General features: G+C 27.2%; 1 protein-coding gene and 1 non-coding gene across 8 annotated transcripts in view; one reads left to right on the top strand and one right to left on the bottom strand.

Moving 5' to 3' along the window:
- LOC107437293 (ATP-binding cassette sub-family C member 4) overlaps nucleotides 1–26,493 on the bottom strand; it is a 162,321-nt gene that overhangs the window by 85,635 nt on the left and 50,193 nt on the right. For 2 of the 7 annotated variants that reach the window (XM_016049232.4, XM_043038980.3), the window contains exon 1: nucleotides 1,720–2,107. The exons of 3 other annotated variants lie outside the window; for them this stretch is intronic. In XM_016049232.4, the coding sequence (XP_015904718.2) occupies nucleotides 1,720–1,793 (74 nt within the window). In that variant the 5' untranslated portion in view covers nucleotides 1,794–2,107. Of the gene's footprint in view, nucleotides 1–1,719; nucleotides 2,108–7,210; nucleotides 7,479–16,025; nucleotides 16,045–26,493 lie in introns of those variants that run through there. 2 more of the 7 variants (XM_087157331.1, XM_087157333.1) reach the window with 2 other exon arrangements.
- Nucleotides 13,663–13,734, top strand: TRNAE-CUC (transfer RNA glutamic acid (anticodon CUC)). Its single transcript has one exon. It is a non-coding gene; the product is annotated as a tRNA-Glu (tRNA).

The raw sequence follows: 26,493 nt of genomic DNA, 5'->3' as shown, positions 1-26,493 counted from the left end.
TACTAAATAAAATATTTTTATCAAGAAAAAATAAATACCCGACCTTGATTTAAAGACCTAAGCATGGAGGAATATATTCCATCGTCAAAATTTAATATAACCAATAAAATGCACAATTAAAAGTTATTTTAACTAATAGAAATGAAAATTGCAGAGCATGGCAGAAAATACGGAAATAAAAATTTGACTACATCAAACATAAATTAGCCCACTACTCAAACAATATTAATACTTTAAAAGGCTTCTCTTATTTTATGACTAAGGCTCATTTGTAAGTCTTATTATAAATACGTCTTTTAGAAAATTAAATTTAAAATAGCTACTATTTTTTAAACATAAATCTATCGACTATTAATAAGGTGGATATAAAGATACATATATTACTCATATATAAACATAGTAAAACGTTTGAATTTGATGATTAAGAAAATATTATAGTTTGTATATAACTTATAATATTAACAAAAATATTGTGTTTAAAGAGAAGATACATTAAAAGTTGTTTCAAATATTTTTCAAAATATTTATGCATTATATCAAATAAAATAAAATAAAAAAATTTAAAAAAACAGCGCTAATAAATAATCATAATTGGCACTTTGTCTCCAATTATTATTGAATTATAATTTGTTGCCAAGAATATTTCGTCGCACTTCAAGGCTGAAATATTCAGATTGTATTTTATGAATCATTCTGACAAAATTATCTAAATTAAGAGGTCTCTTAAAATAAAGAGATAACAGATACAAGTTTAATTTAATTGGTCTTAAATATGCTTTATTGCATTAAAACTGTATAATTTTTTACCTTTACAAAGCATACAAGCTTACCAAACTGAAATTTAATAATATTACGACCAATAAATTTGAAAAGAAATCCTTTTTAAGTACTTAAACATAAATATATGATGAATCATCTTTAAAATCCCTTTTGTTCCTTGGCAATCCTTAATTGTAGATTTCAATTAATGAATTTGAAATAGAGTTCATTTTAAAATGAATGGAAAAGCTTATAAAATTGAACAAATTATTATTAATAGATGCAACAGAAATGAGATGTTTTCTAAAATTAAATTCGATGTAAAATACATTAAATAATCTATTTCGTTTTAAATTTATTATTTTTTGTTAAATTCCAATTGAAATCCATATGTAGTCAAAAATTAAATAATTTTTGGAAATTAACGTTTCTTACGAATACTATTACTCAAATAAAAGAGGGCCTGCTGTGCCATATTTAATTAAAAAGTAATAATTTGATTTACAAAAAAAATAACGTTCTTTTAAGCAAGCGATTATTTAAAAGAAGTTCTTTTTCTTTATAGAATAATTTTCAACAGAATTTTTTTTGAAAAAAATTTTTTAAACCATTAAGAGATAATGAGAAAACTTGATATATCATTGCAAGTATCTTTACATGCATATTTTATTCTGTAACAAAAAAGTGAAAACTGATTCCAAAAATGCATCATTTATGAAATAGTTTGCGCAAATAATTAAATAAAATAGTTTATTTTTCTTATTTTATAATATTTTTTTAATAAAAAATGGTAGAGTATTTGTTCTACAGCATAAGTTTGTAATTTTTTCAGAAATTGAAAGCTGTTTAAAATATATCTTGTAGAAAGAATAAATTCGAATAAAATCATTTTCTTTCGTTTAGTGTTCTTAAAATTATCCACAGAGTATATAATTTGTAAATCTTTTTTGTTTTACTCACCAGAAAAAAAGTCTGGAAAAGAAATTCGCTTTTGTCCATGGATTTGGCAGTTCTTTCCGTTTCTCAAACTCCATCGCGCGAGAAAGGAAAGATTACGAAGTTTATTTAAAATATCCACCTCTTCTCCTGTAAGATCACCTGCCAGCAAATATTTATAAAATTTCACTCCTTTAATAACCTTCTAGTTCCGCAAGTCACACAATACACTTTGTAAATTATAAATCACTAAAAAAGCTCGACTTTACAACCCCAAACAGCTGATAAGAGAAAGGGATAATATGTTACACTTATCCAAACTTATCATTGATGTAGAAAGGTGTTTAGATGAAGTCCAAGAGCAGATCTTAGGCAGAAAGAACAAACGTAGATTTTCCCGCTTTCTCAATCCAAAATTAACTGTTGCGCCATCTATGGAGCTCATTTAGAAATAAGAAAATGGCAGACGTCATTGAATGAAGGTAAAAATAAAAACGTAAACAAGAGGAAGAAAGGTCATTGTTTTATGTTTACCGTCTCTTGGAAAATTTCGTTTTGGTGGTAATGAAAAAAACCTTGATATTTAATCCTTTAATTGCATTATTTTTTTTTCATACTTGGAGTTATACACAATAAGCGAATTCCATTAAATATTTGGAATATATCTAAGAATGATAGAATCAGATGAGCTTATTGTAGTTAAATAGGAAGTGGTTGGAGTATTAGGTGCAATGCATAAATTAAAAGATAGAAAAAGTATAGCAATTTTTGATTTGGAGAAATCATTTTTATCAGTTTTATAATTGAAATTCTATTTGTTTAAAACAATTTGGTGCTAAAGTTTTGCCCTTTCGAAGCTGTGAACAAAACAATTTTTGTTCACAATTGTATTTTTTTTTCTTCTTTGGAACAAAAAAAAATAGTTTCTGGAATAGTTTGTAGAAATAATTCGCATAAGTTATGAAACAGAAATTCGACACATAAGTATTTTTGTTCTACAGTTTTGCACTTTCGAAACTGTTTTTTACCATACCATAATTTTGTATTCATACCAATTTACATATCTCAAACTGAAGTCACACGAGGCTTCGTTTCTTATGTATTATTTTTATGCTAAATCAAATCAAATGGAAATTCAAACGGTAGATCTCATAGCTTTGAAGATAGATAGGCTTTGTACGTAAACAGGTATAATTAAAAAAATATATTTCTCATAAATAAATTCCTCATTCTTCTTAACTATTAAGTCTATTGATTAAGATTTGATGTTGCTTAACATAAAAACATACATCCAAAACAGTGCCTCACTTGCCTGAGGTCTAAGTCAAAAAGTGCACAAATGAGAACGAAACTGTATTTTTTAGATATAAAATATTAATAACTTCTAAAGTATTAATCGTATCCACTTGGAATCGGTTTTATTTTTTCCAGCATAACAAAATTTCCTTGGTAATAATTTCTTATTTAGATAGGAATATTTAAGTTTATCTTTGAAATGAAAGAGTAACAGAACTTAAAGCTATTAAAAAAATGTGTGCATATTATTATTTTCTTCAGTAGATTACAATACAATGGATTGGTGGCCATGGTAATTGGTTCGATAGGTAAGTTTTGGAAATGTTATCAAATGAGCTTACTTTTGATTTCTTGCTGCTAAAAAAAGAATATTATTTATCTGAAAATAATATGAATTTTAAATACCAAGAAATGGAACCATGAATTTCACTATTTTAATTAGATTCACATCTTGATTCATACATTTAAGAACAATATCGATTTGCTTTTGATTCCAAAGGCAACAAATTTCCAACTGAATCTTTTTAATGGCATTAAAAAAAATAAAGGTTTTTCATTGAAACTGAAAATCATGCCATCTATCGGAGAAAAGTTTTATGAACATCTTCCCCCGTCTGAACTATGTCCAGCAGTCAGGAGGAAGAGGATAACACTTAGTTATTGGGAGTTAGAATTGTTCTTTCACAGTCTTGATTTCAATCACCTTTACCACACCAATACTGCCTGGATATGTTTTCACAATTCTACCAAAACTCCATTTCATAGGTGGAAGATCTTGATCCTTTAAAAGAACTAGATCATTCACTTTAAAGTTCTTATTAAGTTTATTCCATTTACTCCGCTGCTGCAAATAACTCAAATAGTTTCTTCTCCGCCAAGACCAAAATTGATTACGGAGCAATTGAATCAAGTGCAATATCTTTTTTAATGAAATTGATTTAGTAGGTGCTTTTTCTGGAAAAGAAGTTGTTCCTTATTCCTTAGCTCTTGCATCAGGATTTTTAATTGAATTGCTGTTGGTGACAGGAAACCAAGAGGATCGTAAATTTCGGCAATAATAGAAACAGTTGACGCTTTGTGAGTGTGTCTTATGAAGTACGATTTATTTCAATTCTGAAAGTATCTTCCTTGGCATCCCAGGTAATGCCCAAGATTTTCAAGACATGATCTCCTGCAATGTGTAGAGATTCTGGGGAGCAGCGCAATTCAGGTGGTAAAGACTCAGGGACTGATAATTTATTAGAAGTCCACTTTCGAATTGAAAATCCTCCTCTTTTCATAACTTCTATCATTTGACTGACTAGTTGTTGAGCTTCTTTTTCAGTATTTACTACAGTTAGAAGGTCATCCACATAAAAAATCTTCTAAAGCAGCTCTAGAAGCTTCTGGAGAGTACGCTGTTTCATCTTTTGTCAGCTCTTGAATCGTGCGAATAAAGAGCCAGAGCTGTAACATATGTTACGATGAGCAATCGAAATTCATGTAATGGATCCTCAGGCTTTTCCCGCCAAAAGATCCGCTGATAATCCACATCGCTACTGTTCACTTGAATTTGACGTAACAATTTTTCAATGTGCAACAAGTTTTCTTAGTGCAACAGGATGACATCTGAATTTTAAGAGAACATTATATAGTTCGTTTTGTACTTTTGGACCTACATGAAGAACGTCATTAAGAGAAATACTTGTCTTGAATTTTGCGGATACATCAAACACAACACGCAATTTGGTTGTTTCACTCTCTTCTCTAATGATGCCAAAATGTGGAAAATAGAATCACTCTGAAGTTGGTTTGGAAATTTCATGATTCGGAACAAGTTGCATAGGTTCCAGATCTTGATATATTGCCTTCTGAAATTAACATATTGAATTTTGAATTTCGGGTTATCACGAAACCTTTTTCCAATGAAAAATATCGTTGTTTTGTCTAATTCCGCAAATTTCCTAAAACTCTTTCTTTCTTAAAAGGTAGAATAACAATATATCTTCGCAATTTTTTTTTTTTTTTTTTTTTTTTTTTTTTTTTTTTTTTTTTTTTTGGAGGTAGAATTTTTTGACTTTTCGATCATCGATAGATAAAGTAAAAGCAATTGGGGCAGATTTATTTCCCAGAATTTGTTCGTAACCTTATCCAATTTCACCAAAGCATGACAATTAATTAAGGATATACTCTTCTATTCACTCCTAGAAACAGCAGAAATTCAACCGGATAGTAACCAACCTAGTTTTGAATTGATGGTTGAATTTGGCTTCCTGATATTTTTCCATTTTGAATTAAATCAAAGAATATGTCAGCGCCCAGGATTATATCAATACGTCGGCTGATAGAGAAAGTAGGATCTGCTAGTTTCAATCCTTGAATATGAAGTCATTCAAATACTGAGATTTCGAAGTTAGGCAAATTACAGGTCAGATTTTTGACAACAAGAACATTTACATTAAAGATCTCTAGACTAAAATACAACGAAAAGCTCAAAGCGACCTTTCAAGTTGCAAGAGCAATAACTTTATCATCTGATCCCTATATTGTGTTTTCAGATTTTTGAAATTGAAGATTTAAATTCTTGCAACATGATTTCGTGATTAAAGAAGCTTAAGAACCGCCATCAATTAAAGTGCAACAGTTAACCTATTGTCCCTGACTACTTTTAACCATTACAATTGCTGTTGATAGTAAAATTAGTTTTGAATCAGTCATATGACCTGTTAGACAAATTGGATTATTCTCAGAACTTGTACTTGGTTGTGGTATCGGCGGCTGATTTTGATTGGTTACTTGATTGGTTTGATTAAACAAATGAAATGTATGCAAAATCGTGTGATGTTTTTGCTTACATACACTGCAAGAAATTGTAAATTTGTTCGTAGGGAAGCTATGATTAGCACGCAAACAATTAAAACACAATCTAGATTTTTTTAACGAAATCCCAACGGTCCAGAACATTCATTTTTAGAAATTTTTCACATAAACAAAGTTTGCACGATTTTCCATCAGATGGTTTGACTAAAGTTTTAAGTGCTAACGTTTTATTTAAGTTTCTATTTGATTTGTCTGGGTTTTGATTTTGTTTAATCCCCTGGAGACTCCTAGCTTGCGTTTCTAGGAATGAAAGACAGGTTTTAAGCAATGGAAAATTAGTCTCTTAATCCTAAATAACTTTAATTAAACCCCTAATTTATCCTGTAAAATGAAAACCAGCAATAATTCTACCAATTTATTTGATTCTAAACCTAAAGTTTCAAAATATCGAAGTACTTCATTACATGCATTACCCGAATGGAATCTGTTGTTGATTTAATATTTATCATGTGTAACTATTATTTACACTGTGAAAGTGCCAACTCCCCTTTTATTGTCATAAAAGTGTTTCCCAAGCATGTTTATAATTATCACTAGTAATTGTAAATCCCTTAATTAATCTCGACGCATCAAACGTAACTGAACTTTGTAAATATTGAAATTTTGGAATTAAACATTTATTTGAATCAATAGAACTTAAAAAAAAATAGATTAAAAATTCGAAATGTCCTGAAAAAGTAGGGATATCGAATTTCGGCAAATCAACATTAACATGGGGATTAGGAGTTAAATTATCGTTATCGATTTCATTTAACATCAATTTATCATTAATAGAATCTAAAAACGCCTTAATATTTTCGATTGTTAAATCAGCAGTATCTTTTGATTCAGTGATTTTTTTTTTATATTCTGCTTCTTCTTCAAAATCATCGAAGCGAAAAATCATAATAAACTTCTTCAATCTTATCGCGACATTTCAAAATTTTATTTTTAACGCAATTTTCTTTTGCACTTTTTGAGAATTAATAGCGTTATCAAGGCAACAACAATATCTCTTTATTTCTTTAACCTGAGTATAAAAGGAACATAATTTTTTCCTTTCGGTATCTTCGATGTATAGGTAACCCTTTTTTTTCCCCTTTTCCACTTCAGAGTTTCCTTTCGGATTTGAAAAGCAGGGAATCGTAATAACCTTGAACACAATTATTAGATTTGAATTAGTAACTAAAAAGTAACTTTTTAAATAAAATTAAAGTGACATAAATATTTAAAAAAAAAATCGCACCAACTAATTATAAATTTCGATCCAAGCTCGATTTATTATAAATAATGCTAATATTAATCGATTCATACAGCAGCAAGTCATTAAATATAAACATAAGATTTTCGATTTCAAATGATAATAATTTTGATTTCTTACCTTCATTAAATCATATAAATATCAGACATTGAATTTGCTTACAAATAGAAGTCCTCCCGGGTGCCTGCAAAATGTTTCGATTGGTAAGTTACTGATATGTTATCAAAATGAGCTTAACCTGTGATTTCTTCCTGCTAAAGAAAAAGAATACGATTTGTCTGAAAATAATATGAATTTTAAATAACAAGAAATGGGGCCATGAATTTTACTATTTTAATTATATTCATATCTTGATTCATACATTTAAGAACAATGTCGATTTGCTCTTGATTCCAACGGGGAACCAATTTCTAACTCAATCTTTTTAATTTCATTAAAATTAAAATAAAAGTTTTCATGGAAACTGAAAATCACGCCATCTATCAAAGAAAAGTTTTATAAACTGAACAATAATCAGAGTAATTAATTTAAACAAACATAATCATTTATGTTAAAATTATGTCGTGACAATAGTAGAAGCTTTTTATGGATTTCTAGAACTGTCTCTTAAAAGGGAAAGTGGGCAATGATGTAAAGCAATTTCTCATTTGCCCACACTCCTCTGACAGTTAATATTTCTTCATTAAGAAAGAGAATTTCATGAAGAACAGGAGTATTTATTAATTAATAATACATATCTGAAAAATAAATGTTCTCATTTGCAAAGAAAATAAAATAAAATAAAAGAGAGAAAAAATAATAAAAAAGTAAGAAAAAAGACAATTATATTAATAAAAAAAAAAGTCAATTTTTGACGATTTATTTAAAAATTCTTTTTTGTTGCATCAGTATTTAATATTTACATCTGTAATTTAACTATAACATTTTTAAAAAGAACATTTTTAAAAAATCACTTTGTTAAAGTGCAATAAATAGCTTTTTAATAAGCCTTTTTTTCCCTTTACTTTATTTAAATATTTAACTTTTGTTAGAATTATTTGTCGCATTAAATATTTCATTGCATAGATGATGTAACACTTTTTAACATGTTATGCACTGCATAATGCTGGATGCCTTATTCAATTTCCTCTATGTTTCAAATCCAATATTATAGTCTAACTCAAGTGTACTATATCATTTTAGAACTTTGTTAATTTTGGCGTTGAGATATTCTGTATATTCAATTATTAAAGAATCATGAAAGTTGACATCAAATTTAAATTATGCGTTCTCTTACGAATACAGAATCTATGATCATAGTGCCCTTGAGACCTTTTTGTTTGTTCTCTCGTTTGCGTCTGGCATACACTACCCGATAAAAATGGAAGAGACACAATCAGTTTTTAATAATTCTTGAATTTCTCAAGAAATACTTTGACGACTATTTTGTAATTTTAGAAGTGTTTAGTTCAAACGATCTTTCATTTTTTGCATTAAAGTTTTAGTTTGCATTAAAGTTTTAGTTTGCATTAAACTTTTAGAGTTAGAACCGACAATAGAACCGATAATAAATTACGAAAGAAAACAAGTATTTTTGAACACCCTATGCAAGAAAATTCAGTAATAAGTTTTTAACTTGCATAAATTACTTTGGTTGTTAATTGCAGTAACTGCATAAAATTGTGTAAATCTAGCTTAAATATTTATGGAGATATAAACATTTTTATTAATAGAAAGAAAAAAAAAATTTTTGTCTTATGTTTTTTGCTATAAACTTGAAAATATTCAGTAAAATTAAAAAAAAAATTGAAGCAATTTAAAATTAATTACATAATTATTGTTTTCAAATAAGAAAAAAAATTGTTAAAAAATGCGCGAGATCTGGGTATTTAAAATAGTTTTTCTTTCTGCGCATGAGCAGAAAAAATTTTAAAATTATTTTTTCATAATTTTATAGTGAATCGTATTTGACAACTAATAGAAAAAATTTGATTGAAATATCTTAAAAACATAAAAAGCTTCAAGCACGATAACGATTTTTTTTTACATATATAATTTTGTTATTGCTGTCAGTTAATTATAAGGTAGCACAATTTGCAATATTGCTGCATAATAAAACTTGTGGAAAACCCCTGATTATTTGGAGCTGTCTTGTAAAAAGAACAAAATTGCAATCAGCGCATAAATGAAGGTGCGAATCAATTAACACGAAAATCAAAAAACTTAGCAACCAATAGAAACATATCAGAAAGTGATAAAAATAAACGAAAGAACTATACAGAGGATCCAAGAATGACTGGAAGGGAGAATCAACAAGCGAATCTATTCTGAAGTGAATCAATGGATTAACCAAAATGTGAATCAGTAAGCGAAACAACTAAAAATGAGTCAGCAACAATTTGATAAGTAAATGATTGGTTACGTAAAAAAAAAGAAAAAAATGCATGAATATTTAATGAATTGAACTACATGCATGAATTGAACTAATGAATGAATGAATAGACGAAACTATGAATGAACGAAGAAGTAATTGAGTAAATAAATCAGTAAAATAAAGTATGGTCGAATCAGAAAATCAATATATTCGCAGATGTACGAATAAGGTAATAATTGAATAAAATTCAATAAATTAACAAATAGATATGTAAGCTCTGATTCGTTAATTCACTCATTGAATGATCCTCTAAATCAGGGGTTTCCAACTTTGAGGCCGGGGGCCACAATTAAAAACTCAAATCAAATGGCGGGCCGCAACTTTATCAACATTTTATGTAGGACTCCTTTATGCTTGAAGGAACATTAAATATTACCGTCAGATTTTTACCAAGTTGTACAAAACAAAAGTATTGAATTACAAATTAAAATAAGAAGTAGATTTTTAAAAATATTTAATTGCATCTTAAAAAATTCGGGCTGCAATAACTTTAATGTGCAACAGATATCTAATTGTTAAGATAAAAAACTTTAAAAAAGTTGGTATTAAAACTTACATAGTAGCACACAAATTGTTCAATGACAAAATTGAGGTTCGTCTGCTGCAACCACCAGAGAATAGATATTTACATTTTAAATTTAAAATTTACAAATGTGTGTGTAAATATTTTCGTCCAAAATGAGGGGTTTCAAAAAGTTAAATAGGAGAATTTCTTCGAGAAAATTTCTGATACACACATGCTAAATTATATTCACAAAGAACAAAAAAATGAAATAAAAAAGAGCAACATACATGATTATTTTTATATTTGAACAAATATTTTCTTGGATGTAAAACCTGAGAAATAATTTTTTTTGCACCGTTGGTATGATAAATTTCACAGAAACGAAAACGAAGAAATTAGGTTTTTATTAACGAGAAAAGTATTTTAAACCCATATAGATTTTCGACGAAAATTGTTTGCAAAAAAATGACAGCTAATATATTTTAGTTCGCGGGCCACAAGAAAAGGTTTCACAGGCCGGATGCAGCCCCCGGGCCGCCAGTTGGAAACCACTGCTCTAAATCAATGATTCATTCGTTCACTGATTCTCTTAAACATGTATATGTTCATTCGTAATTTCTTTCACTCTGAGATTTGAATGATTCTCTCATTCAACGATTCGTTATCCTGCAGATCTGCCCATTTATTAATTAGTTATGATTTATTTATTCATTGAGTTATTGTTTTGTTAACTCGTAGATTTGTCAATTCGTTGATTCACTTCAAATATTAATTTTAACTCAGATAAATCAAGTATTAATTTTTGAGAAAATTCAGTTTTGAAGTATTCATTGCGAATTTAAGTATTGTTATATTTTGTGTCGATCGCGAATTTAAGCTTTGCAGATACAATTAGCTTTCTTTGTTTCTAAAAAATGCATGCATGCAGTACTGATATTATAATAAATTCGAAATGCGAGTAGTGGGTTATCATCTATAAAAATAAATAAATAATCACTCCTAAAAGAATAAAAAATTTTAAAAAAAAATAGAACTATCCTTTAAGATAACTGACACTATAAAAGTTTATTATTTTAAAATAATTTAGTAAATATGAAGAAAAAAAGAAAAATCCAAAATGCGATTCACTAAGAAGGAAAGACTGTAATGTAAACTAATTTATTAATATTTGCCTAACTTTTTTTATTTCATAATATAATTATTTATTTATTTTTTTATTTTATGCGTTGTACAGCTGATTCAGTTCTGAACTTACGACTATCCACGTTCAACTCCGTAGCATTGTAATCTTAAACCCAAACCAGAAAACAAGACAACTCCTGGTTCAAGCATTAGGGCAAACTAGCCTTCGTGGAGGCCATTTTGATAGAACTAATCTGTATTAGCGTTGTACGAATTTACGGGAAAACCTCAAGAGCCTCCCACAGTTAGCCCGACGGCAAAGGGATTTTAAGCCGTGATTCGTCAACCACTGAGGATAATTTACGCCAACACTGTGATCTGTGCGAGCAGGGAGCAGTCACCGCTGAGATTCGAATTTGTGTCTCCTCATTGGGAGGCGAATGCTCCAATGAGGTGACACAACATTAGAGCATTCGCATTGGAGCATGGTGGGCTTGAGCTTAGTAACATTTAATTAATGGTATATTATTTAATTAACTTAGTAATATTTACTGGGAGGCTCCGTCCCTTTTTCGCTACGCTCACCAACCGTGTTGCTTCCCATTTCATCATATAGGGTTTAAGGAAAAGAACGTTTTATGTCAATTTTTAACAAAAATTCAGTTGCATTTTTAGGATTACTAGCTTTTGGTAAATCAATAACATTGATAATAGGTTTCTCCTGAGAGTTATAACACAGTGAAGATGTATTACGCTGTGAAGTGGAAAAATAATTCCTGTACGTGCTTTTCTGAACATAAACCGTCCCCTTCCCCTTGATCTTTTTGAGAAAAAACATTTTAAAGCTGCAAAAAAAAGTAATAAATGAGAATTAATTTTATTTCTTGACAATGTATAGCGATAACCTTATGTGATATATTATAGTACGCGTATCGCGTTAAAAATAGTTTTTATCTTTCTTCAGAATTTGTATTTTTTTAAATTTTGATAGAAATGTAAAGATTTATGTAATCTCTCTCTCTCTTTTATTTATTTATCTTTTTTTGGCATCAACGACTATAATATCATTTTTTGATTTTAAAGCGATCTTATAAAATAAAAAAATTTACATTAAAATAGAGGTAAATTTTTTCTGCAGGAATGGATAAATTATTTTTATCTGAGGAAATAAAAATTGCAAAAAAAAAAAACAGTTAAAATTGCAATAATTTTCAAACGAATAAGAATTTCTAAGAAAAATAAAATTCGTTAAGTTTATAATTCAAAACAACATGACAAATTTCAACTATTGTATTTGCGTTCCAGTGGACTGTAGATCAACTACCATTTTTGCTTTTATTTATTTATTTATTTTATTATTATTATTATTTTTTTTTTTACTACAAGTTTAACAGTTCAGGTTCTTTTTCAAACAAATTATCAAATCGTATTTCTCTTTTAATTTTACAATTTTTTAAAATCATTTTTACATTTTTCTACATATATCTGTAATTTCAAAATTCCAAGTCTTATAGATTTTGAGCGATAAAGAAAAATGCAACGTATAGCAAATATAAGAGTGAAAAAATTTCAAAAAAGCACTTAAAATAGCAACAATTTTAGAATCAATTAATTCATGGAATCAATTAATGGAATTTTAGGTAAGAAAAACTCTGTGTTAATTTCATATACAAACATGACCCTTTCAGCACGCCAAATTCCAACTCTGTAGTTTCACTCCCACGGCCTATTGAGCGACCCGTATGGTATTTTTTCCAACAAATAATAATTCCAGAATTAATTACCAAATGTTAATAGCTATTATTCTAACGTAATTCCGGTACGTTTTTGTACAAACCATTAGTAATTTCAAATTTCTAAGTCTTATAGTTTTTGTTTAGCAAAACAAATAACGTTAAATTGAACTAAGATTTATTATTCATTAATATAGGGGAAATTTCTAATAACTTAACGTTCTATTTTATAGAAATTCATTTGACACTGGAGGGAAAAAATGCTAATAATCTAATGGTGGAAAACAATTTTTATGTAGTTCCATTACAAATAATAATAATTCCGTAATCTCGATGTTTAAACTGGAAAGCTTTCTCGGCCAACATTTGAATTTCATACAAATAAAAATTGTTTGAAGTTATGGAAAGTAAAATAGATGGCAGCACTAGCTAAAATATATGCTTTAGTTTTTAAAAAGGAATCGATAAGTTTTATTCAAATATCAAACATTAGATCATTGATATGTTGCGGAAAATCGGTTTCCAGAACTATTTTTCGAAAATTATTTATGTATCGAACATTTAATGGTTATAAATTCGGTTCTATCAATCCGGATATAATACATTTCACAAATATAAATGAAAATAATTAAACAAGAATATAAACAGCATTCTGTAAAAAAGCGACACTTCGGATTTCGTTTTACTGTAAGACACAAATGGATAGAATCGCATAAAAAATATATTAAAATACATAGGTGAAAATGTATGGATAAAAAAAGTTAAGGTTTTGTAGTTAAACATTTCATGTAGATTGTAGTCCCACGTGGTCTAGTGGTTAGGATACCTGGCTCTCACCCAGGAGGCCCGGGTTCAATTCCCGGCGTGGGAAGATTATTTTTAGTACAATTTTCTCCCTTTATTACCGTGATTAGTTTTTGTGTACTTTCTTTTTGATTCATGCAAGCATTTCTGTATGTAATATGAACATTTGGCTTCAAATTTCATATAATTTAGATAAATAGTGACAATATATTGAAACTCAAATGAAACAAATATAAAAGGGAGTATAAATGCAATTGAGATAATTAATTCCCCACATGCATCAATCACAGAAACAAATGAGAAAAGTAAGTAAGCTACTATGAATGGCTATCAATATTGTAATGAAAAATAAAGAATTCATCAAGTTTTGAGATTTCGCCTCTGTAAGTTTCCCCTTTCAGCCATCGTATGCCAGTAATTTTAAATATCTGCCACACATTCTTCTCTAATTAATAAATTTTAATTTCGAAATAATTATAAACTCTGATTAAAATAATTAGAGATTTTTTAAAAAAAATTTTTAAGTAATTTCATTTGTAATTTTTGATTAGTTAAAAAATTAATGCTTTTTATAATTTAGCACCTACGATCCGTAAAATGATTTTTCATACGTTTCCTTATTTCCTTTGTTAATTCTTAAAAACTAAATCATAATAATAATAATAAAACTCTTTTTTATAATGTTCATATTTTTTTAGTCTTAATATTATTTAGTAAACTCCTAAAACTACTGATTTAATTTAAGGAAATCCAAGCTTTAAACAATTTTTAATCCTTTTGTTATTAAAAATGTTAAAATGGGTACTAATTTTAAAAATTTCAATTCTAAAAAATTAGTGCTTTGAAAAATTGATTTTACATTCTATTTTTTAAAAAATTGAATTAAAAATAAAAATATATATTATAATATGTTATGGGTTAAACCTAGTTTTCTTCCCATAAAGGTATTTTTTTATTTCTCAATGTTAGAGATAAAAGAATTTTATCTTTTTACAATCGTTACTAGATGGCAACACGATACATAACTATCACACCTTATCAGGTCTGTGTTAATATCCGATTCAAATAAGTTTCTTTTTAGTTTCTTTTCTTTAACTGATCTAAACCCATAGTCTTAAATTGAATAATTTATTACTCGGTAAAATTGTATAATCGTAATTTATATTTATATATTTACAATACATAGTGTTTTTAAAATTTTAAATAAGCATCTATTTTATCCTGTTATTTAATTGGAACTAGTTAGAATTTATTTTAATCCACTTAAATATATTGGAAAAATTATACTTGATCAAAATTTCTTAGCGAAAAAATTAAAAGTAACCAATGATAATAATAGCATACAATTTTAATTTAGAGAATGCAAAACAATTCAGAAATATATCAAATTTGTAATAGCACTATAAAATTCAAATCTTTAAAGCTATGAGCAATGTTCGGTACTAAAAGTTCTCTTATTTTCATTTTTTTTTTTTTACATACAAAGAAAATATGACAAATAATTCAGAAAAAAAATTACTTGAAAACATTTGAAATAAAAGTTACATTTAGGAAAAGAAATAGTTGGGGAAAAGTCGAAAGAAGTTTTAAAAATTAAAATTTTGACCCGCAAAGAAAAACACAAAAAATTCTTAAAGAATACCCCGACTAAAAAAAAAAATAAAAAAATTTTTTTTTTTTGTAAATGAAATTGAAAAGAAAATTTTGTTTCATACAAAATTTATTTTTTAAATCTTGCTTTATATTTTATTTAGTTTTCAAATAAAAGGGACACCTTTTATTTTAAATTAATTCAAAAATTAGACTGCTTTATTATCAAATCAAAGTTAGGAAAAAATGTCGAGGGTAAAAGATGGTGCAATTTTCTTACGTAAGCATGGGAGAGGGTCTGTGATTTGCTTATTTTAGCTCACAAGGGGGGTTAGTTGCTTACGTAAACATGCCTACATGCCAGAAACATGCTGTTGTAAGACTTGAGCGTCTTTATAAAGGTTACTCTAATTATTTAAATGTTTGAAAACAGAACTAATTTAATTTGCATTTTTTAAGCAATTAGAAATTGTTAGAGAGTTGAAAGATTTTTTTTATTCATTTCTGCTATTATTTTTCTTAAATAATGCGGACTTACAACTTTTTATACATTTATGTTTAATTTTAGAGCTAATCGATTTTTCAACGATACCAATTTTTTCGAACATGCGAGATGCTAATTAATGACATAAACAATTCAATGACATCAAAAAAATAATGCATCTGAGACGTCTACAGCTAGATTGCAGTTTCAGATGTTGTGATTCCTATACTGTATATAAATTCATTATTGATTGCTAAATTATTAACAACTTATCAATTACTCACAGTTTTCCCGCCTTTTAGCTATCACGTGAGTTTGTTTGCAGCTGCCAGTACAAATGGAAGACGTTTGCGTTTTCTATTAAATAGGAAATAAAAAAAAAGATCTTTTTGTGTAGGTGTATAACCTTTCGTAAGTTATTGACTATCGATTTATTGGATCAGCTGCAAACGGCGTATTGCATCCCTCAGAGCTATAGTTTCCAAAAAGCTAAGTTTCTGGCTGGATCGAAAAGATAAAAAGTTTCTCTCTGGAGAAAGAATGTTCCATTTTCTTCCCTCCTACACATTCTCTCTTTTTTTTTTTTTTTTCAATACCGGGGTTTTTATTTTATTTATTTATTTATTTTTAGAATTACAACGGCTTTTATTGACAAAACCTACCATTGTTGCTTCCAGTAGACGATTTCAAATTTTATGAAGTAATAAGTGGATATAAAAGTTGAAAATAGGGTAGACGAAAGTGTATTTTATTTTATTTTTTTATGGAATAACCATTAGTTGGTTCTACTGGTCCTTATTATCCAACTGTAGGAAGATCCTGTAGAGTTAAAAAAGAATAAGTGAAACATTAACAATCAATTTTCAATTAAAAAAATTGTGTATGTATTTATTTTGTCAAGCTTATATATATTTAACAAATGGTAAAAATCTCTTCTTAAACTGTGACGAAGTAATAAATGATTTGTGTTTATTTTCATTGTGTTTATATACATTTAATAAAATGGTAGAAATGCTTTCTTAAACTGTGATTTAGTTGTAAAAAATTATGTAAGTGTTCATGTTTATCATGCTTATATATCTTTAACAAAAGGGTACAAATATCTTAAGAAACTTTGATGAAGTTGTAAATAATTATATACGTCTTTCTTTTTATCGCGTTTTTAAAACTATGTCTCAAAATGGTAGAAAATAATTTCTGAAAATGTGATGAAGTTATACAGTTATTATTGTGCAAGCGTTTATTTTCATCATGTTAATAAGTATTTAACAAAATAGTAGAAATCTCTTAATAAACTGTGATGAAGTTGTAAATGATTTGTAAGTGTTTAATTTTATCATGTTTACATATATTTAACAAAATAGTAGAACTTTTTTCCTAAATTGTAATGATGTTATAAATAATTTGTAAGTGTTTATTTTAATCATGTTTATATATAAATAAAATGGTAGAAATCTTCTGAAGCGGCGAAGTTGTAAATAATTGGGTAAATGTTTATTTTCATCGTCTTTATAAAACTAAATTAAAAATGGTAGAAATCTTCTCTTAAACTGTTATGAAGTAAATAATCGTGTGTTTATTTTCATCATGTTTATTTATACATAACAAAATGGTTGAAATATCTTCTTATAGTGTCATAAAGTTGTAAATAAATTGTCCCCCAAATTTGACTGCTACTTCAAATGAAGGAAATTTACAAATTTTCCTCCCAGTGTTTGTCAATTAGAAAATATGACTACTTTAATGTTTCTATAATTTTTGAAATAATCAAACGCTTATAAAGACAACTATTGACGGATGAAACAAGTTTGTTAGGTATATTGTCAGTGGCGTGCAGAAAGAGAAGGAAAACAGATGTATCCCAGCAAAAAGGGCATCCTAATGGACGATTTTGAAAATCTACATTTCTAAAAACATTAACATTTTCACATTACAAAAATTTCAATTTTGAATTACTTTCGTCAAACATGGATGTAAACTAATGTAATTTCAAATATACAAATAGAATGAACAGAGTAAAACTAGAACAATTTATGATTCATTGGCAAATATAAAATAATTGTTCAACAATCAATGAAATCTGTCGGCTCTTAAGTCCTCTTCTTTCCTTCTTTCATTTTCAATAATTATAGGAAACAAAGACACCATGGTCTACTATAATTGCGACAAATATGTTTAATAATAAAATGATGACTTATGATGTAAGCAGGATACTCGTAACTCCAAAGCTATGATTAATTCAATAAAATTTCAAATCTATTACTATTATTTTTCATGTGATTTTAAGCGTATGAACAACTCAAGGAAAACCTTTCATGATGAATGTAATAAGATTTTCAAACAAATTTAATAGTTTTCAAGGCATTAAAATTTGAAAGAGTAGAATCACAATCGCAAAATAATTTTTATTGCAGAATGATTTCAACTTGAATTTGCATACAAAATGAATTTAAGAGATGAACTTAGATTTTTATCTATTTTAACTATATGAGTTATTTTCGTATATAAATAAGTTTATATCTGCCCTTTCCAGTGATTATGCCTTTTTTTTTTTCCAGGGGCATCTTATAAAGTTTACCACAGACTTCCACGCGCTTACCATCAGCTTTTCAAAATGGCGTATTATTCAGATGGATTTCAAAAAATGTTTTTTTTTTTTTAAATAAATTGCATTTTAATATAAAAAATGATACATAATGTTTATTTTCATAGCATTGGCAAAGTGAACTACCGACAATAGAGAGATCAGCGGAGGTGAAAATTTCTATATCGTTTTTTCTTTTTCTTTTTTTTCTTTCTTTTTTTTATTTTGAAAGTGTAGATTTTATAATTTATTTTGATAATAATATTATTTGTCATTTATTTAGAAAATATTTAAATAATTTTAATTCATATAATTGAATTACGAAATTTAAAACATCAAAACAAATATGAAATGAATTGGCTGATTAAATGTGCCGAAAATTAATAGTTTAAAAATACGACTTAAAAAAATAATAAGCTTTACCTTAGTCCCACGTGGTCTCAAAAGCAAATATTAATGTGTTACGTAGGTAGAAAATACACAAGAATTAATTTCGAACCAGGAAACTTAGTTTAAAAAATAACGTGGTTCAGAAAAAATAATGGTAAAATAAACAAATAAGTTAGACTGACTAATTCAAGGTTTAAAATTTGTAAAATATTTGTTCCTAAACTTGCTCTTTTTCTTAATAGTTTTATTCGTAGAATTATTACTAATTTAAAACTAACAGAAAATACATTTAAAGGGAGGAATGTACGTTTTTTCATACTTTTTCTAACACAAAAGCAATTATAACTTAAATTGTAGCTTACATTACTCAAGTTTTTTTTTCTTAGCTTTTCTATTTCTGAATAAAACAAAGAGGCAATTGTTTTAAAAAAAATTAGTAGTAGTAAAAAAAATTTGACAGTCAATTCAAAACATTTCATTTACAATTTTTTGTTTCGTTTTCCTTTTTCCCTTTCTTTTGTTTATTTGGTTGAAACAAGTAAAGTACAATAGTTTCTGAGTAAATATTCACATTATAGTTCTCCTTTTGTTGTGGGCACAAGAGACAAAATTTACATACAAAAAAAAAACTTTCGGAGATTTTTGATTGTGTAAACGTTTGGATGAAAAGAATAAAATAGGTTATAAATACTAAAAAATCTTATTATTTTTTTATAAAACAGATTTAAAATTATAAAGCAAATAAAATATAAAACAAATTTAAATTTATTATTATTATCCTTAATTACATAGAAGAAAATTTGAAGTATTTTTAATCGCATCAACTTTTTATTTGAAGAAAAAACTTAAAAAAACTCCTTTCCTTTTCCTTTTTTATTTTTTGAAAGGAAAGGATTTTATTCTTAGAAAATAATCGTGTACCGACTCTTCCTTTTTATGAATATTTTCGTTTCATTAATCGACATCCGTTCTGCTTTAACTTCTGCGTCCAAAACATTATTGCACGTTTTTTTACTTTATTGAGAAATCGAAATTTTAAAGCGAAATTGCAATTTATCTTATTTTTGTGCAATCGGGAGGAGGATAGAGTGATTGAGAATTAAAATTTGAAATGAAAGGGGGGTTAGAATTATTTGTATCTCTTCTACAAAAAATTAAATTAAATATTTTAGAGGTGAATAATAAAAAAAGACCTTTCTTGAGAAAAATATTGAAAATTAATTCTTAGAAACTTTAAATATAAAGTCTTATACATTTCCATTACCTCTATCTGGGACAATTACAAACCATTATGTAAAAAGTTATAAAATAGATCATACTTTTTTGTTCATTATTAGTAAAAATAAAGCAATATTATAAAAAAATTAATTTTCTACAAAAGTACTGAAAAAAGTACAAATTTTGAAAATAGTTTCGAACTTTTTTTTGCATGTATCAATTAATTTATTTTATTTTGCAAAGGGCACCCACAGAAATTCTTTCAGAGGAAGGGGGTTCAACAAGAAAAATTTCTCAAAATAATACAAAACTCATGCTTTAAATTTTTTTATAATTTTAAAAAATTTCTGCGATAACTTATTCATTGTCTCTGAAACAGCAACTTCTACAAAATTTTAAATTTTAAGAAACGAAAATTTAAAAATCATTCTTCATTTAAATTCATCAATAGCACTTGTATTTACGACACACTTTAAACTACGTATGGTATAAACACAAAAGAAAACAATTCATTGTGTTTTATAGTTTTTTTTTCTTTTTTATTATTTTTATTTATTTATTTATTTTTTTGTATTATTTTTAATTTGCGATATACGTCTTACAAAGATATTTTAACTAATAATAGCATTAACTTTTAAAACACAAACTTCGAGCTTAGTTTATTACTCTGAATAAATTCAATACGGGACAAAAAAAAAATTATTACAAATAAATAATTATTCATTCATTTATTTTTGTAGTTATGCAGGGGAGAAGGTTTTCAAGAGTTATAAGAAAATAAATAAATAAATAAAAAGTTAAGAATTAATTGCATCTCTTGTAAAAAGCTTAAATTCCAAATCTTAAAAATTTCGTTTCGTATCTGGGATCAAGGGGGAGAAACAGTTCTTATGCATATAGTTTACTTTAAAATGACAAAATTGATATTTTTGATTCAAAAATATCAGTTCTCAAACCAAATATCCCTATCAGCATTATCTATTTGTTTACTAAATAATATTAAAATAAAACCACCTTTGTAGACAACAACATTTACCCCAGTGGTAAGCTTTGATTCCCCCTACCGTTTACTCAGGAAGTGAATTCTGACGTAATAAGCAATCATCTCCTCTTTTAGAGTTGCACGAAGTTAGTTTTACTTTAAGTTATAATTTTAAAAGATGCGAGTCAATTTTGAACACGCTGAGTATTCACCATTACGCGATTACCCAAAGCATGCAGGTTTCTCATTGGATACCTGCAAGCCACGTCACTATTGGGTCAACCAATCAGGTTCGACACACATGCGTGATGTCTTTCGCAGATATAAATCTGATCCAAAAATCGTTTCAGTGTGCGGTAACGTTAACACGTCATGCACAACCATGTGATTAGTTGCAACAAGTACCTAATTATCTTGAAAAAAATTGCGGGTATAACTTCTAATTTCTCTTGCATCTAAAACTCTCTTCGAAGGTAATGGTTACTCTCTAGATTCATGAAAATCTGTTTTTTATAATATTTATTATTTCCTTTCTGTTTTTTTTTTTATGTGAAAGCAGTCATATAAATTGTATAGTTATTTCAGAAATATTTAAAAAAATTATTCAGTGCAATTAATTTTTTTAATTGTATTTAACTTTTATTTTTCAAATAATGCTTGATCTTTTACGTTTTTACTTTTTTTTAAAAAGATAACATAAAAGTGGAGGGAGCTCATGAAAATTACAAAATATCGATTTATTTTTATTTATTTGTGTGTTTCTGTAAAATGTATAAATTTTTAAATTGTATCAAAATACGAAATATTTTTTTCAATAACAAAAAAAAAATTGTCGCAGTAAAATATTTGTTTTCTTAAATGCAGCATAAAAGCGTAACCAAGAAAATTACAAAATATCTATTTATTTTTATCTGTAAAGTTTTATTCAACTTTGAAATTAATGTTGACTCACATAAAGTAAATTTAAAAAATAATTCTACCTGTACAAATAAAAAATACAATGCTGTAATCTAGAATTATTACAATTTATTCAAATTCTTATCGATTATGGAATTAATTTGAAACTTTAATTATTCTTACGATATAATTCCATTTAAAAACTACAACTTTTTAATTGTTTTGAAAATAGTATTGTTCTACAACACTTTATCAAACATCATGGAACAATATTTTCTACTGATAGACTTGGTAGCCGAAACCGTTCTGCACATCAGCGGGTATCAGATTTGAGGGAATAAAAAGGGGAAGAAATTGTTAAGACTCATTTCAAAAACATTTCTAAACTTCTTTCGAATCAAAATTATAAAACTGAGTTCAGAATATAAATCACAGGACTAACGGTAAAGAAGAAGAAAAAAATTCTTCTACTTGATTACAGACTTTTATTTTTTAACCCTTTGACGCATATGGGACACCGGTGTCCCTTTTATATATTTTTTCTGACACTCTATAATTATAAGTAGAAATATATTTCGTTTTTTTTTTTAATCATATAAAAACAATATAATATTTACTGTTAGATTATCGGAATTATACCTGTACTAAAATATAAAATTCAAAACATTTTTTAAAAAAAATTCATTCATATTCTAAAATTTATCAATAATTGGTTTTATAAATTAGAGAAATTTCAATGATGACGTTTCTCTAGGGACACATGTGTCCCCTACCTGAGCCTATCTATCCCTATTTCATAACCATAAATTATTAAAATGCTAACTATAATATTTTTCACTTATTTTGACCTAAATTAATACAAAATAATGAAGAAAGTATGAAAAATATGTCTAATAAAAATTCTGTGTCAAAGGTATAAGGGTTGATTTTACTTCTTATGAGTATCATTTTATAAAAAACTCAGACAGAAATAATCTCAGTCAGGCTGCGTTAGGACTGCCAAGAAATTTAAATTTCTGAAGACAATGCTGTAGATAAACGCCATAAATTCTGTTCCCAGACTTGTGAAATACTATAATCTCGGGGTTAATGGTTATTCTTTCATTCGCTAATTCATATAAGATAAGTGAGTTACATAAGTTAAAACAAAGCGCTTTGTAACAGAAAAATATATTTTATAACAATAACAGAATATGATGTTATCATTACAGTATCTGGATGAAATCTGAATACTAATTAATAATACGTCACTGAACATAGCGCCATCTGTGGGAAATACTATTAACAGAACTAACTAAAGGAGACAGCACCCATTCATTTGCTCAACCAACCCCCACGACGGCTTCTCAATTAATTTTGTTTCCAGACGATATACATATTTCTGCATATAAATTAAAAATAATCCAATTAATAAATTCAGACATTTTTTATTGTTTTCATACAGAATTGGTTCCACAGTTTTGGTTTCTGGTTCTCTTAAGATGGAATGTAAATCTAATCACTTAAACGGTTTTCCTGCAAAACTTAATCATAAATTTTTTTTTTTTTTAATTTTTAGTTGAAATAAAAATTTGTTCCAATACTTTTCGTAAAAAAAAAATAATGATTAGCTATAGAGCAAAAAGATAATTCTTAATTAAGCTTTAGAACTTCAAATAATTATTTTGCATTCATTATTTTAATTGAATACCGAACACAGTTCTAAAAAATGTATTAATAAGAAAATTACAAACAGAATTGAAAAATCAATAATATAATGTTATGATTAAAATCAAAAAACAACAAATAACAGAGAATATCTAAATAAGATGATGAATAAATATTACAGATAAATACCGTTAAATAAGATATAAATATAGAGTTAACTATTAAACTTTTATTAATTATGTTAATGACAGCTAAATATCTGGATAATTAGTATCTTAGTTTATAGAAAATCATATCAAGTTTTTTTATTCATTTATTAATTAATTTTATTTATTAATTAATTTCATTTATTAATTAATTTTTTTTATTAATTTTATTTATTTATAGTTTTATTTCTTTATTTTCTTTTATTGTGCATTGAGAATGCTTAAAACGGTAGGATGACAAATATGTTTAACAACCTAGAGATATCCTGATTGTTATGCATAATAATATTTACATTATAAAACTTCACAATATTACTTAAAAAATTTTTATAGCATATATCGCCTTGATGGTTATTTAAAAGCACAATATTTTAATAAATTGTTTTCAAGAGTAATTTTTCATAGTTACGTAGTACATAAAAATTGTACGTTTAGCATTGATAATTTTGCTAGCAACCTTAATAAAAAGTTTTTATTATTATTACATGAATTTACTTCAAAAAGGATGGATGATACTTTCTCTCTTGAAAAAAAAATACTAAAATTTCCAGAATTCTATGAATTTATCCTCAAGTAAATCTCAGAAATACTGAAGAAAAAAAAAAGTTGTATCAAATTTGAAAGTAAGACGTTCCATCTGCGCTATACTTTCAGACATATTCCGATATAGGGCATACTCATACCGATTTACGATTTAGTATCGGATGATTTTACCTCCAGAGTTGGAGGACTCATAAATCTTCTCTGTTTAAAAGAAGAAGGAAAAAAAGACAGAAAAAATTCGACAGAAAAGGTTGTATGCCTTTGGAATATTTATCACAAAAAGCATGAGATCTATCTTTCGAATTCGAAACTGAATTTTTCACTTATATATTTTCTACAGATTTCCCCTCTGGAATTGAAGTTCGATTCTACCATCGTTTTGTGATAGTTAAAATAGAACTATCTATAGTCAGCATTAAATATTATAGAACTTAAATTTTGACCATTTTTCAAAGAATGGGGGTGATAGATTATAAATGGCGTTTAATAAATTGACTCTAGGCTTCGAAATTAAAATCATGATATATCAGTCTTCATTGATGAAACTTGTAAGATTGATTTGTCAACTTTAATTTCTTAATATTTTTTCATGTCGCTTTTTTTGTTGAAAGTACACACAGAGATACTTTCACTTTTTGACGTTTTTTTTAAAATTTGTCGGCCTGAGGATTATTTTGTAACTTTAAAGTTGTTTAATTCATGCGACAGTAAATTACAAAAGAAAACTAGTATTTTTAAACACCTATGCCAGAAAATAAAGCAATAACACATCGGCTGATAAGTTTCCGGTCTGGCATACAGATAGCGGCCTAAATGCAGAATTAGTATTTTGTTTAGCAAGTCCTAACCTTTAAATAAAAGGTGTCAAAATTTTATAACGATCTGCCGATTGATTTTAAAGTTACAGTGATTTTAATCGAACACCAATTTATATTATTGGAACAATGGATAAAAAAGAATTTCGTGTTCTTATTAAACATTGTTATTTAATGGGAAAAAAAACGGTAGAAACTAAAGCTTGGCTCGATAAGTGTTATCTGGGTTCTTCACCAGGAAAAGCGACCATTATTGACTGGTTTGCTGATTTTAAACGTGGTCGTACAAATGTTGAAGATGCGCCACGCTCTGGACGCCCTAAAGATGTGGTTAATCCGGAAAACATTATAAAAGTACACAAAATTGTTATAGAAAACCGCAAAGTGAAGTTACATGACATAACTGATACTTTAAATATATCAAAAGAGCGTGTAGGCTTTATTTTGCACGAACATTTGTTTATGAGAAAGCTGTTTTCGAAGTGGGTGCCGCGTGTGCTAACAGTTGACCAAAAACAACAACGAATTGATGATTCCGAGAGCTGTTTGACGTTGTTTCGAGTTGCTTCCGCACCCACCCTATTCACCAGATTTGGCTCCTAGTGACTTCTACTTGTTTGCAGACTTGAAAAAAATGCTCGTGGGTAAGAGATTCAGCACGAATGAGGAAGTGATTGCCGAAACAAACGCCTATTTTGAGGCCAAAGATGGTTCTTTTTTTAAGAAAGGTATAGAGATGTTAGAGAGGCGATGGAGTGATTGTATATCTCTGAAGGAGACTATGTTGATGAATAAATTTGAATTTTACTAAAAAAGTTGTGTTTACTTCATTAGACCGGGAACTTATCAGCCGATGTGTTAAGCTTGTAACTTATGTCGATTTCTTTAATTGTTATTTGCAACAACTGCATAAAATTTCGTAATTTTAGCTTATATATATATATATATATATATATATATATATATATATATATATATATATATATATATATATATATATATATATATATATATATATATATATATATATATATATATATATATATATATATATATATAGAGAGAGAGAGAGAGAGAGAGAGAGAGAGAGAGAGAGAGAGAGATGGCAATTTTTATACGAAACTAATTTTTTTTGTCAAAGTTTTTTGCCATAACTTCTAAATATACAGTAAAATTAAGCAAAATTTTTGGAGCAATTTGAAATTAAAAACAATTTTTTTTTTAAAATGTAAAAAAAGTTCGCTTAAAACTACGCAAGAAAAAATTTTAAATAATTTTTTCATAATTTTGTAGTGAATTGTAATTGGCAACTAATGAAAAAAAGTCTTATTTGAATGTCTTAAAAACGTAAAAAGTTTCGAGCAATTTTCTATGTAGTTTTAGTAATTTTTAAAGTACAGCTCAAAAGGATTAGGAGTTTTCTACAAATTTTACTTTGTTCATTGTGTCCGATTGCAAGGTAATCGGAAA

Source organism: Parasteatoda tepidariorum, chromosome 2, assembly GCF_982258835.1.
Source record: "Parasteatoda tepidariorum strain Cologne lab strain chromosome 2, Ptep-v5.0, whole genome shotgun sequence".
Lineage (NCBI taxonomy): Eukaryota > Metazoa > Arthropoda > Arachnida > Araneae > Theridiidae > Parasteatoda > Parasteatoda tepidariorum.
Note: the sequence above shows the minus strand (reverse complement) of the source record. Positions and strands in the feature narration are given on the sequence as shown.